This window comes from Eucalyptus grandis, chromosome 2 (genome assembly GCF_016545825.1).
Source record: "Eucalyptus grandis isolate ANBG69807.140 chromosome 2, ASM1654582v1, whole genome shotgun sequence".
Taxonomy (NCBI): domain Eukaryota; kingdom Viridiplantae; phylum Streptophyta; class Magnoliopsida; order Myrtales; family Myrtaceae; genus Eucalyptus; species Eucalyptus grandis.
The window spans coordinates 15,110,949-15,124,565 of record NC_052613.1 but is presented as its reverse complement, the minus strand read 5'-3'; the positions used below and the strand labels follow the sequence as shown (position 1 = coordinate 15,124,565).

Here is a 13,617-nt window from a genome sequence, read left to right as displayed (position 1 = left end):
TCTCACAAGTTTGGGAAATTGGGTCCTAAAGGAAAGAAGAGTATTTTAATGAGATACTCCGAACACTCGAAAGGGTATGTGTTCGTAGGTGAGCAGGAAAGTGGGAGTATAACTGAATTTGAATCATGGGATGTCACATTCTTAGTGGATGAATTTCCTAAGAAGGGCGAAATAAGGGAAGATTAGTCTCTATTTGAAACCTTGGATCAAGATAATGATATTAGTGGAGTTCGTCCAAGTGGGAGTAATATGAGAAGTGATGAATTCAATTCAACTCATTCTCAAATTACAACCACATGATGAGATGATATCGTCATTATCTAATCCGAGTGGGAGCATAATGGGGAATGATGTGCTAAGTGTACAATCTCCCATATGGCAAACAAGTCATTAAAGTATTCCTCTCGACGTTTTGACATTGAAAGGGAAACTTTTATGATTGCTCCGCAAGATGAGGATGAGCCAAGAAATATTAATGAGGCTCTAAATTGCCCTAGTAAGGGAAAAATAGATTTATGCAATGAAAGAGGAAATGGAGTCAATGAAATCAAACCAAGTCTGGGAACTGGTTGATTTTCCAAAAGGGACGCAGAGCTATTGGGAACAAGTGGGTTCTCAAAATAAAGCGAAAGACTGATGGCTCGATAGAAAGGCATAAGGCTCGCCTTGTGGCGAAGGGGTATAATCAACAGGAAGATATTGATTATGAAGATACATTTTCTCCTGTAGTGAGATTTACCTTGATTCGCATAATTCTGGCAATAGTGTTTAGTATGGATCTTGAGTTACATCAAATGGATGTAAAGATTGCTTTCGTCAATAGAGAATTAGAGGAAGAAATATATGGAACAACCTGCTGGTTTCATAGTGAAAGGCCAAGAAGAAAAGATATGTCGACTTTTGAGGTCGATATATGGCCTTAAGCAATCGTCAAGACAATGGTATATACGATTTCATAATGTCATAATGGCATATGATTTTACAATGATAGATGAGGATCATTATGTATATATCAAAAGATCCAAGGATCAATTTGTGATCATATCATTATATGTTGATGATATACTAATTGTCGGAAGTAATATGGAACTTGTTAATACTGTCAAGAGTTGGTTGTCTTCCAATTTTGAATTGAAGAATATGGGATTGTAAACCCATTGACACTCCTATTGCAAAAGGTGAAGGATTGAGCCATAGATTGTGTCCAATGACTCCACAAGAGAAGGAACAAATGAAACATGTTCCTTATGCTAGTGCTGTTGGAAGCTTGATGTACGCTATGATGTGTACAAGACCTGGCATATGTTTTGCAGTTGGAATAGTGAGTAGATACCAATCCAATCCAGGTCAAGCACGTTGGAAAGCTGTTAAATGAATACTAAGGTATCTAAAGGGAACTGCTGATTATACGTTGAGTTATTATAAAAAGGATCTGCAACTCAAAGGCTATTCTGATGCTGATTGGAGAGGAGATTTAAATGAAAGAAAATCTACCTCTGGATTTGTTTTCTTACCGAATAATGGCACCATATGTTGGAGTAGTAAGAAACAAAAGTGTATAGCCTTGTCCACGATGGAAACTGAGTTCATGGCATTATCAGCAGTAGTATAAGAAGATGTTTGGCTTAAGAGATTATTGGATCATTTAGGTGTTATTGGAAGTGCTGCAGATTTGTTATTGGTTAACCGTGATAGCCAAGCAGCGAAAGCGTACACCAAAGATCCAAAATATCATGGCAAGACCAAACACATAGATACCAAGTATAATTTTGTCATGGATATGATTGCATGAAAAGAGGTGAACTTAGAGTACATACTACAGATAGAATGGTAGCAGATCCTATGACAAAACCAAAACCTAGATATGTGTTTTGTGGCCATGTAAAATCTCTAGGATTGCGTAGAGGCTGATGTACTGAATATTGTAATTTCCCTAAGTGTTCACATTTGATGAATTTGTGTTTTCATCATTAATGCCTATGAATCTTAGTTTGATCTTTATGCATCTTAATGCTCAGTGCATTACTTTAAGTTGAGAAAGTATGTCGGACAAATAAAAGATTAGCTCACTCACACGAGTAATCGCCTCTATTTACTGTGTGATAAATAGAGATGAGACTGTTTTTAAGCTTATTATCTAGGTGATAATCGAGAGCTCAAGCTTAAAATACGTATGTCGCCTTAACTGAGTGTTAAGATGAGGACATAATACTTACTATGTCCGAAAGTAAAATACCACACATATTTTACTTTATCTGTTTAAGATGTCATATGTGAGTTCTGATGAATTTTGTAAATGAGTAGATACGTGAACTACAAACTGTAGTTTTCTCTTTCCATTAGCTTATTATCACTCAACCCTTGTTTTTCTCTTCAGTGACTAATTCACCCATGACCACAAGGAGAGCTTTTTTTGAGTTTCTTCTTGGCTTCCTTTTTGTACTAATTTCTAGTATTGTTAATTTTAAGCAAGACATGTAGCATGTAGAAATTCTACTAGTGGAAAAAGAGACATTGACATAGGGATGGAAGAGGATGGATGTGAAAAGTAAGGACAATTTGCGTCCTGCAAAGTCTTGGTCTTTCTGGCATTGATTAAAGTTTCTTTCCCATTATCGCTTTTTCCCTTTGGCTTCACTTTTTACACAAAAAGCTTGATGAGATCCAGTAAAGTCTTGGTCTTCCTAATACGCCAAGAAGCTTGAGTTAGACGGAAGAGCATATGTTTTGATGCACATTCCGTCCCCAAGTTAGATTGTTCTCCTTTTTTTTTTTCTTTTGACTAGAGCTAGTGATTTTGTTTTCCTTTTCAAACAGACAAACCTAGCGGTCTTTGATGACTTATGGATGCATAACTGAAAATAAGATGCCATTGTTGGTTGTATCCTTAATAATTTAGGTTTCAATGACATCAACAAAGTGTTGATCCTTTGATGCGATTTTGGCCCCATGATGCACGAGGAGCTCTCGGGGAGGCATATGATGGCACGACATGGCTAGCTGCAGAGTCCTTGCGACAAGTACCATGTCATGATGGAGTTTGACATAATTTCGAGCCTTCGGATGTAGATGTCCAGCTTCAAATTTATTATATGGTCTAAAATTCAAGTCTCAAATTGTTTGTGTAGGGACTTCTAATGGTGCATGATTGTGTCTGGAATCATTATAATCAACCTATGCACCAACGCATAATACTAATTTGCTTCAAGTAATATTAGAGGAGAGGCATAATACTAATTTGTGTGCTCACTCAGAATAAATACGTTGAATCACTCTCAAAATTCTAAAATTGTAGATAATTCAGATCCCTATACCAATTGGTTTGTCCTCCCCATTGAAAAATCTTGCTTTAAGAAAGCAAAATTCATGCAAGACATGCTAGACTCCAATTTGATGTAATTCGATGGGGCTCTCTCATGCTAGGCTCCAACTTGATGTAATTCGATGGCACTCTCTCTCTCTCTCTCTCTCTCTCTCTCTCTCTCTCTCTAGTTTGTTAAACCCCTGAGTTGTTCCATATCCACATGCATCACATGTTCCGCTTGTGCATATTTAGATTCTCGACTTTTGTTAATTCTTAGAACCTACAATATCTAAAACATGATTGAGGAAAGCATTCAAATTAGTATGGACTAAATTTATGAAAACAACTAGTGCCAAACACAATAGTTCGAACATGGTTTTGACAGTGCGCAATGAACTTCAAAATTTCATCCCAACCAAACCTTAATCCTAGGTTGACTTCCATAAAATCCCATAGTTTCATGATTCGTGAAAGTTTCATTATTATATGATTTCATGGTTCAACAACCTTTATAATCAACCTAGCCACCTAAAATCGGAATGGAATTGAAATTACAGCTTAATCTAGAAAAATTTCTTCAATGAGGTGAATTAAGTCTTTGAATTCTTATCAAGCACTTCTTGTATGACATTAATCCAACGTGTTAAGATGTCCCCAGCAAACTTGAATCGAACCCTTTCTCTCTCTACCGCACGGTTCACTTCCCTTTTCCAGCTTTCTTGATTCTTTTTTTTTTTTTGTTTTTTGGTAAAAGGTAATAAATATATTAAGGAAGGGCCAAATGTACAAAAGATCTCGACACCAGGAACTTGCACTCCAAATGTAGGAACAAAAGAAGTGGAAGGGTGACGAGATGTAAAAGCCGCAAAAGACGGCACAAACACTACAACAACAAGATCAAACGAAGCACGGCTAGGTCAACTGGCTACCAAACACAACAAAAGCGAGGAGGAGGCCACCATCAGATCGAACTACCTACGGGTCCCCAGTGAAAATAATCGGGTCTAGGCCCTAACTTCTCTGTAAGCTTCTGTTTCTGAAATTATCTTCGACATTTCTGAAGGTGATAGCCTTGTCTCGGACCACTTTGAAGAGGTGGTTCTTCATGGTCGGAACCGAGAGAGGCTGGTCTCTAAAGATGATGTTATTCCTATTTTTCCAAATGATGTGACAAAGCGCGCCAAAGGAAAAACGGGCTATACACTTGTAGAAATCTTTACCCATCAAATAGGTAGCTGCCCATCGGAAGTTCTCCCCCCAAGTTCTGTTATGCCAAGGTAAATTGCATCTGGAAGCCCAAAAGAAAGCAATGCTAGCCGTGACACAACAATAAAATAAAAAAAAAGGTGATCAATAGAGTCGGGCATATTCTTGCAAAACGCACAGGCAGCACTTCCAATTATACCATAGGACAGAAGGAGATCCTCGGTTGGAAGCTTGTGTTTGGCCATGAGCCAAAGATTGAGCTGATATTGAGGCACTATGTCATTGTCCCACATGAAAGAGTACCAATGGACCCTCGTCCTCTTCTTCCTGATGAAGTTCCATGCCGATGCCATAGAGAATCGCCCGAAGAGCTTTCACGCCCAAAGAACGATCCGGACACCCACCAGGACCGGAAGAGGATGACCCCACGATTCAAGCACCATCCCGAGAGCTTGGCCAGCATCGAGAAGAGGTCAGCAACGAGGCTTGCCTAGAGAGCCCCGAGTAGATAAGAGAATCTGAGAAGATCAAATTCAAGGGCCCTCTAGGGTGCCAATTGTCAAACCAAAGAGAGGTTGTTTGGCCATCGCCAATTTTCCAGTAGAAGGCCATCCTGAAATCCCTTCTTAGGTTCAACAAGCTCTTCCAGGCCCAGGATCCAGATGTTGGCTTCCTAGCAACCTAAAAGTTCTTGTTTTTTAAGAAAGTGGAATGGACCCATCTACACCACAGCGCTTCCTTGTCGGAGAACAAGAGCTAGATATGCTTTAGCATGGCGGCTTTATTGCAATCTTGGAGCCTCCTGATACCTAGTCCACCTTCATCTTTTGGAAGGCAAACTTCATCCCAGGCTACCTTAGCACCACCCCTGCCTAGGTCCGGACCTTTCCATAAGAATTGTCTAAATATTTTCTCTATCTGGTCCACCACAGCTATAGATAAAAAAAAAAACACTAGCCCAGTAGGCTTGTATAGCATGAAGAACTGACCTGATAAACTGAATCCGACCAGCAAGAGAGAGGAATCGGTGGGTCCAAGACTGAACCCTCGCAGTGATACGGTTGACCAGGGTACAACAATCTGCTTTGCTGATCCTCGAAGTGATAATGGGAACCCCCAAGTACCGAACTGGCAAGCTTCCTTCTCGAAAGCCCAACTCCAAGAGAATATTATTCCTTAAGGAGGGATCACCACCCACCAAAAAAATTTCACTCTTGCACGGGTTAGGACAAAGGCCACTCCAAGAGGAAAAGATATAAAGACCTTCCTTAAGGAGAGCCACCGTAGGAAGATGAGCCTCACAAAAAGGAAGACATCGTTCGCAAAAAAAGAGATGTGAAAGACCCACTACCTTGCACCTCCAGAAGAACTTGAAATCATGCCTCGAAGAGTACCTAAGAATGATCCATGAAAACACTTCCATAACTATAGTGAAAAGGTAAGGAGAGATGGGATCACCTTAGCGGAGCCCTCGACCGCTCGCAAAGAAACCGTGGAGCTCTACATTCAAAGCAATTGAAAATTTAGGTGTGCGAACACAAGTCATAATAAGTCGAGTCACAGACTGAGGGAAGCCAAAGGCCATCAACACACTTTCGAGGAAGTCCCAATCCACAGTATCATAGGCTTTCCTGAAGTCCACCTTTATCGCACATTTAAGGAGATAAGGCTCAAGGTGGAAGCTAGAGAACAGCTTCTGAGCTAGCAAGATATTGTCCTTGATCCGCCTGCCTTTTACAAACGCAGTCTGAAAAGGGCCTATCGTGCTCTTCAAAGCTAAGGCCACCCGATTAGCTAGCACCTTTGTAATGCACTTGTAAATAGTGTTGCAGCAGGCGATAGGCCTATAATCCTCCACAGAAGTGGCGTTGAGCACTTTAGGAACCATCACCAAGATGGTATTGTTAATCTCTCTCAAGAGTTTTCCGGAGGTGAAAAAATCCATCACTGCAGCCGTTACTAAAGGACCAACTGTGTCCCAGTTTTCTTTGAAGAACTCCGCTATGAAACCATCAAGACCAGGAGCCTTTCCCTTAGGCAAGGAGAAGATAGTGTCCCGGATCTCCAACTTTGTAACCGGCTAAGCAAAGAGTGTAGCCTGATCAACCGAGAGTGAATGGTGGATAACCTCCCTCAAGTCCTCTAGCGAAGGTCTAACGAGCTCCCCTTGCGGCGCCAAGAGGTCCTCAAAGAACTCTACAAATCACCCTTGCACCAGCCGTGGTTCAGTCACCAGGTTCCCCGAAGAGTCGAGGATGGAAAGGACTTTGTTCCTCAAATGTCTTTTGTTGATATATTGGTGGAAGAACTTGGTATTACGGTCTCCCTCCCTGAGCCATCTGACCCTGGACTTCTGCTTGAAGAATGACTCCTTCGAGGAATGCAACTCTGCAAAGATACGTCTTTGGTTTTTTTCCATCTTAGTAAGGTCAGTAGAAAAGGGATTTAGCTGCAAGTCTGCTTGAGTGGCCTCCAACATCTTCCGCGCATTAAGAGTTTTGGCAGAGATATTAGAGAAGGAATCTCTATTGAGCTGCTTGAGCCGACATTTAAGAGCCTTGAGCTTAGACACAAACCTATACATAGGAACACCACCCCCCGGCGCATCCCACACTTGCGAGACAATCTCATTGAACTCCGGGTGCTTCATCCAGAAGTCGAAGGACTTGAAGGGCTTCCTCCGATGAGTCGGATTAAGCACCTTCACCACCATAGGCGAGTGATCCGAGATTCCCGGCGCTAGGAAGGAGGCTTCCGAGTAAGAGAGATCCAGGCTCCACTTGGCGTTCACTAGAACCCTGTCAATCTTTCTTGCTTTCCTAGAAGGCCCTGAAGACGTAATCCAAGTGTATCTAAAACCAACAAACCTCAAGTCTTCCAGCTCGGCTTGCTCCAAGCACTGTCCAAACTCTTCAAAACAAGGGAGCCAATCTTCGGAGCCACCGACACAGTCCGATGGATCCTTAATAGCATTGAAATCCCCCAAGACAAGCCAAGGAGTGTCCCGGAGATGGATGCTTCTAAGAATGATATCCTCCCAAAGAGGTCTCCTCAGCGAAAAAGAGTGTTCTCCATAAATAAAAAATACACAACAAGCCACCCCAGAGACCAGGCTCTCAAAGTTCCCATGAATCGCTTGCTTGGTGACTGAGAAGGCTTCAAACTTAACCCTCACGGGGTCCCAACCAACCCAAATTCTACCCTTGGGGGAGAAGTCATAGTTTGCAATCCAACACCAATCCCTCAATAGACCTTCGGAGATGGAGTTGAAGCGATCCTGTGGCACCTTAGTTTCCACCAAACCAATACAGCACAGGTGGTTCAAAATAATGAGGTTACGAATCTCCGCTTGCCTATTTGGGCCGACAAGGCCTCTAATATTCTAGCATCCTATATACATATGTACAAAAGAGGAAGAGAGTAAGGGTTACCTCCTTTTCGGTGTTTTGCGACGGCTCGGAAGGGGAGCCGCACGAGCCGATGGAGGAGGTGGGACAGGGGAGAGCGCCAAGAGCTTGTCCTGGGTAGTCTCCTCACCACTCCTAGTTGGAGGAACCTTCGGCGATAGACAAGGCAAGAGAAGATCATCATCTGAGCTATCTAAGTGGTTGATAGACCCATTCAACTCCGCTCCACTCCCCAAGTCTGCATCTGGATGGCTAATGGGGTCTTCCTCCACTGTTGAGTCAGGAGCATCCACCTTGATGAGGGCTCGAAGTCCACTTTGAGCCCTCCGGGTAGAGGTTGATGGCAAGCTCTTAAGAGCTGCTGCTGTCTACTTGAGGGATGGCTCCTCGTATCCAGAGTTGACCGAATGGGCCAAGCATGTCTCCTTAGGAGGCGGGGATTTCTTCTTCTTTCCCTTGACTTGTTTCCACCCCAATTCAGCCTCATTTAGATCTACCACCAACACTAGAGAAGTCTCGGGGGGGGCAAGCCTCCACTGGGGGGGAGGGGATGGCCTGAACCTACTGCTGGCCTTGCACCGCCTTCGGACCAACTAAAGAGGCTGCACAATTGTGCCCAAAGGAGCCACACTTCAAGCATTCCGCTGGCTTCCACTCATACTCGATGGCAATGGACCGAGCAACTCCATTTAGTCTTACCTTGCCGAGGGGATCCTCGGCTGATTAACTTGAAGCTCCACACAAACTCTTGCGAAAGAGATCCTTTGAGTTTGCTCCGTGCGTTGATCAACAAACAAAGGCTTGCCAACAGTACTCGCTATGGCGCTAATTGCCGGGGCTATCTAGAGGTCAAGAGGTAGGTTCTTCAAGCGAATCCACACAGGCACCGTGGTTTGCTTCTCTCTCTTCAATTCTAGAAGAGGCTTCCATTGTTGCAAAACGAGCGGAACCCTTGCAACCGTTATAGGTCCATCTTCCAAAATCTTCCTTCGGAACTCAGGGTCAGGGATGCGGAAGAAAAAGAAGCCCTGGTCATCGGCGAAGACCTCAATAAGCTTCGGTCCCCAATAAAGCTTGAGCGTGTGCTCCGTGAGCTGGAACGGCAAACTCCTTCCTACATAATACCCAACCAGGCACTCATGCCATTTGGGATCCACCACATCCAGCACTTCTTCAGGGACATCCACCACAGAGACATCATCCTCACACGAAGGAGGAACAAAGGTAAGGTCATACCCTTTCGCTGCAAGCTTCACAACATTTACCCACGTCCGGGCAGCCGGGACCTCTGGTTTCCTCACTTGCTTTTGCGAGGCCTGGGGCTGTTTGGAAGCCGACCTCGCTCTGCTTCATCCTCTCGAACGCCTATCACGACTGCATCCTTGGGACTACCACGGTTTAAGGTCTCCGCTATTGCAGAAGCCTTGCCCGTGAGCAAGGAGGACTGGGCCTCCTTGTTTCGATTGAGAGGGCTAGTAGCCTTCTCCGTTCAGCGCTCAATCAAGCCGCAATACTTGGCTCACCAACCACAGCAGATGGAGCAGCCATAGCTACAGTTATACCTAGCCAACTAACACCCGAACCCTCTACATAGTAGCCATAAAGAGAAGCGAAAGGCTAACTGGGCTAAGGCAGGTGCTGTTGAGACCAAAACTCCTGCTAGAACCTCGGAACAGTAGTGACCAGAGGCTCCAAAGAGCTCGGATGGACTGAATGGACTGACCAGCTCCTACTCGAAGGGATGAAATACCTTGACCAGGTCCGTAGCACAACGCGCTTGACCGGGAAGGGTGCTGGGATGCCTCACAACCCCTTCGAGTTAGGCCGGCGACGCACCGGCAGCAGTTCAGAAGTAATGTCGCAGCACGGCGGGGCCGGGACGGAGGGTACAAACGCACCAACAGTCGATCGGGAGCAGGGCCGTAGCACAGCAGGCTTACCTGAGGGTGCTGGGATGCCTAACAATCGCTACGAGAAGGCTGGAGTCGCACCAGCAACCGCACCTTGAGGGATCGAGTAGCGCAGCAACAGGGCGATTCTCGTGATGAAGGGCAGCTTTGATCTTGCCATAAAGAGGAAGAAAATCGAATCCGTTAGGTGAGGAACGAGGGGCTTACCAGAGGAGGTGAACCCCCAAATTTCACGCCAAACGGAGGTTTGGAACGGCCGGATCAAGCAAGGGAAGCCGACAAGAACCAGGTCAGAAATGCAACGGAGGAGAGGGTGATGAACAGTACACCGAGAAAAGACAAAAGGCCCTCCCCTTTATTGATTCTTCTTTCTCCCTCTTAACTACTCTTTTCTCTAATTAGCCAACTACAACAATAATAACCATTGGGGTTTACCCTAGTGGCCACCCTTCCGACATGGAAGGGGGGGTGGAGGGTTCGAATCTCTACCTTCTTAGGGGGTTGGGGTAGGGACGATTTAGTTTCAAATGTGGGTTTCAACTCCCGTGCCCTGCAAAGAGGCAAGACAAAAGTCTGAGAGTGAAGGTTAGAGTAGGAGTAGAGTAGGACCAACAATAATAATAATAAAAAAAAAATACAACAATTATAGTTAAGCTGAAGGAAGTTAGTCCGTTGGGCTTCAAAGATGCAGCTTCATGGGCGTACTAAATAAGAATTGGGTCTCTTGACCCTAAGTCCTTTTTATTTTTATTTTTTAAAAAAGGAAAGACTCTTGTTGGGGTAGCAACTCTTGTTAATGTCTTAGACACAGGATGGGGGGAAATTTTTGAATGAACCCGGAGCATGTGAGCCCAGCTCACATCCACTATTGAATGATGTGAGCTCCACATTGAACTTAACTTTTCACGGTGCATGTGAGAAACTGTAAATCCTCGAATTCAGTCTTTCCATTGTGAATATATCTATAGATTAAGTTAGTTAAGTCATTAGGTAATTTAAGGTAATTGGTTGTGATGATTAGTCTGGCTAGTAGTGCCAACTGCAACGGTGACAATGGAATGAGTTATCCTACGGAGGTGCTTACCACAGCAGCATGCCATTGGCCGTTGGATGGGTGGCGCTCTCTATGTCACCCCATTCCTTTTTTTTCATTTTCAGTTTTTTGCTTTTTTTTTTTCTTGTTCGCTTTTCATTTTACCCTTTTTCTTTTTTTCAAACTTGAAAGGAAAGCCTAGAGATAATTCGTACAATAAAGATTAATATAATGAAAAACCCCAATATGATTAAGCATGAGAATAGTCAAACGAAAATTGTAGTATTGTTAATTTTGCACATAACATGTGGGAATTTCACTAGTAATGGAAAAAAAAGAAAAGAAAAAAAAAGACATTCACATTGCAATGAATGAGAGATGTGAAAAGTGAAGGAACAAAGTCAATTTGCATCCTGCAAAGCCTTGGTCTTCTTGGAAATGATTTAAGTTTTTCTCCCGTTATCACATTTTTCGCCTACAAATAATTAAGGTTTTTCTCCCATTATCACTTTTTCTTTCCGTAAAGTCTTGGTCTTTGTGGAATTAATTAAATTTTCTCTCTCATCGTCACTTTTTTTCGCAAAGTCTTGGTCTATTTTGAATTTATTAAAATTTCTCTCTCACCATGACAAATTTTTATTAAAGTGCTTCACTTTTGCTTCATATGTAATAAGTGGAAATTATCTAATTTTGCTTCACCTTTCCTAGCTCATGATATTCAGCAAAATCTCTGGGAATATTCTCTAAATATTGCAAAACAAGTACTTGCGGACAGAAAGTATTTTATATCGATTTTCTAACCTCTATGGGCACTTTTGGAAGTCTTGATCTTCCTGAAGTTTGGCATATGGATGGAAGAGAAGGGATGTGAAAAGTGAAGCAACAAAGCCAATTTGTGTCCTGCAAAGTCCTGGTCTTCTTGGCACTGATTAAAGTTTCTTTCCCATTACCACTTTTCCCTTTTGCTTCACTTTTTACACAAAAAAAGTTGATGAGTTCCAATAAAGTCTTGGTCTTCCTAATACGCCAAGAAGTTTGAGCTAGACGGAAGAGTGTGTGTTTTGATGCACATTCTATCCTCGAGTTAGATTATTCTCCTCTTTTTTTTTTCTGACCAAAGCACGTGATTTTGTTTTCCTTATCAAACAGACAAACCTAGCGGTTTTTGATGACTTGTAGATGAATAACAGAAGATAAGATGCCATTGTTGGCTGTATCCTCAATAATTTAGGTTTCAATTACATCAAAAAAGCGGGGATCCTTTGATGCGATTTTGGCCCCCATGATGCACAAGGAGTTGTCGAGGAGGCATATGCTGGCACGAGATGGCTAGCCTCAGAGTCCTTGGGACAATACCATGTCATGATGGAGTTTGACATAATTTTGAGCCTTCGGATGTAGATGTCTAGCTTCAAATTCATTATATTGTCTAAATTCAAGTCTCAAATTGTTTGTGTACGGGCTTCTAATATTGCATGATTGTGAATTCTCCAAAATCATTATAATCAGCCTATACACCAATGCATAATACTAATTCACTTCAAGTAATATTAGAGGAAAGGCATAATACTAATTTGTGCGCTCACTCAAGATAAGTTTGTTGAACCGCTCTCAAAATTCTAAAATCATAGATAATCTAGATCCGTTGTCTAGAAAATATTCCATACCAATTGGTTTGTTCTCCCCATTGAAAAAAGAAAAACAAATCTTGCTTTAAGAAAGCAAAATTCATGCAAGACATACTAGACTCCAACTTGACGTAATTCGATGGCTCTCTCTCTAATTAGTTAAAACCCTCGAGTCGTTCCATATCCACAAACATTACATGTTCCGTTCATGCATATTTAGATTCTCGACTTTTCTTAATTCTTAGAACCTACAATATCTAAAACATGATTAATAAAAGTATTCAAATAAATATGGACTAATTTTATGATAACAATTAGTAATACCATATGAATCTTGAATGCTCTTCTTTTCGAATGAAAAATGGTGAATATTTTCATTTTCAGCCTTTAATTATTGGCGGATGAAATACAAATTAGTGGGGCTCAAGTCCTTAATGCTATGCTTGATTGGATATGGTGAAAAAAAAAGGCTAAGGCAGGGCCTCCCAGTTCCATCATTTTTTTAGCATATATGAGACCGATCTCTGGTCACTATTGGTGAACATGATCCAATATTTGTTTTAGCATATACAAAGCCTCCATGATTACTCTCATCCTTGGTTAACTGAAGTCATGGCAAGCATGGATAACAAAAACCATCAAATCTATGGAATCGTGAAATTTGTTTGGACTCTTGTAAAATCTCTCCATGACTCTTTAAGTCGACCGACTTGATTTTTACTCTTTATCTTGTATAATGCAAGAACGTAAAAACTTCAAATAATTAAAATATATTTGTTTAATTGAAAACTTAAGATTTAGAAAATATTTTTGAAAAACTAATTGATTTATTGCTCACAAAAATGAACGAATCAAATTTTTTCATCATTTACCGAAATAGGTAGGTAATAAATTGATGTTGGCAATGTAGAATATTTTGTGTTGGTCAATTTTTTTAAATGATATAACTAATCATTTTTTGGAAAATGTTACAGAAACCTTAAGTTTTTTTGAAACGAACATACCCTTAAACTACTTTGGTGAAGCAAAGCAAGAGGAATTGACTCAGTTCGATCCAAAAGAGGAACATAATGGAAAATCTGAAAAGGAGCAGAAGTCAGGTACAAATCCTAGTGTCTGAACCTCCACA

At 42.0% G+C, this 13,617-nt stretch overlaps 1 protein-coding gene across 1 annotated transcript; it reads right to left on the bottom strand.

Moving 5' to 3' along the window:
- Positions 1-5,969: 5,969 nt before the first annotated feature.
- LOC104428112 lies at positions 5,970-9,465 on the bottom strand. Its single transcript, XM_039306812.1, has 8 exons — positions 9,445-9,465; positions 9,256-9,397; positions 8,868-9,160; positions 8,617-8,759; positions 8,483-8,519; positions 7,942-8,285; positions 6,744-7,863; positions 5,970-6,590 (listed from the first exon to the last, which is right to left on the bottom strand). The coding sequence occupies exons 1-8, from the start codon at positions 9,463-9,465 to the stop codon at positions 5,970-5,972; spliced, it is 2,721 nt and encodes a 906-aa protein (XP_039162746.1).
- Between the last annotated feature and the right edge of the window lie 4,152 nt (positions 9,466-13,617).

Excerpts from the sequence above, each read along its gene's own strand:
- LOC104428112 (XM_039306812.1), bottom strand. The coding sequence starts at position 9,465 with ATGGCTGCTCCATCTGCTGTG. Across the intron at positions 9,398-9,444 it reads TGGCTGCTCCATCTGCTGTG|GCTACTAGCCCTCTCAATCG; the intron begins GTTGGTGAGCCA and ends TGAACGGAGAAG. Across the intron at positions 8,520-8,616 it reads CCGAGGATCCCCTCGGCAAG|CCTCTTTAGTTGGTCCGAAG; the intron begins GTAAGACTAAAT and ends ACAATTGTGCAG.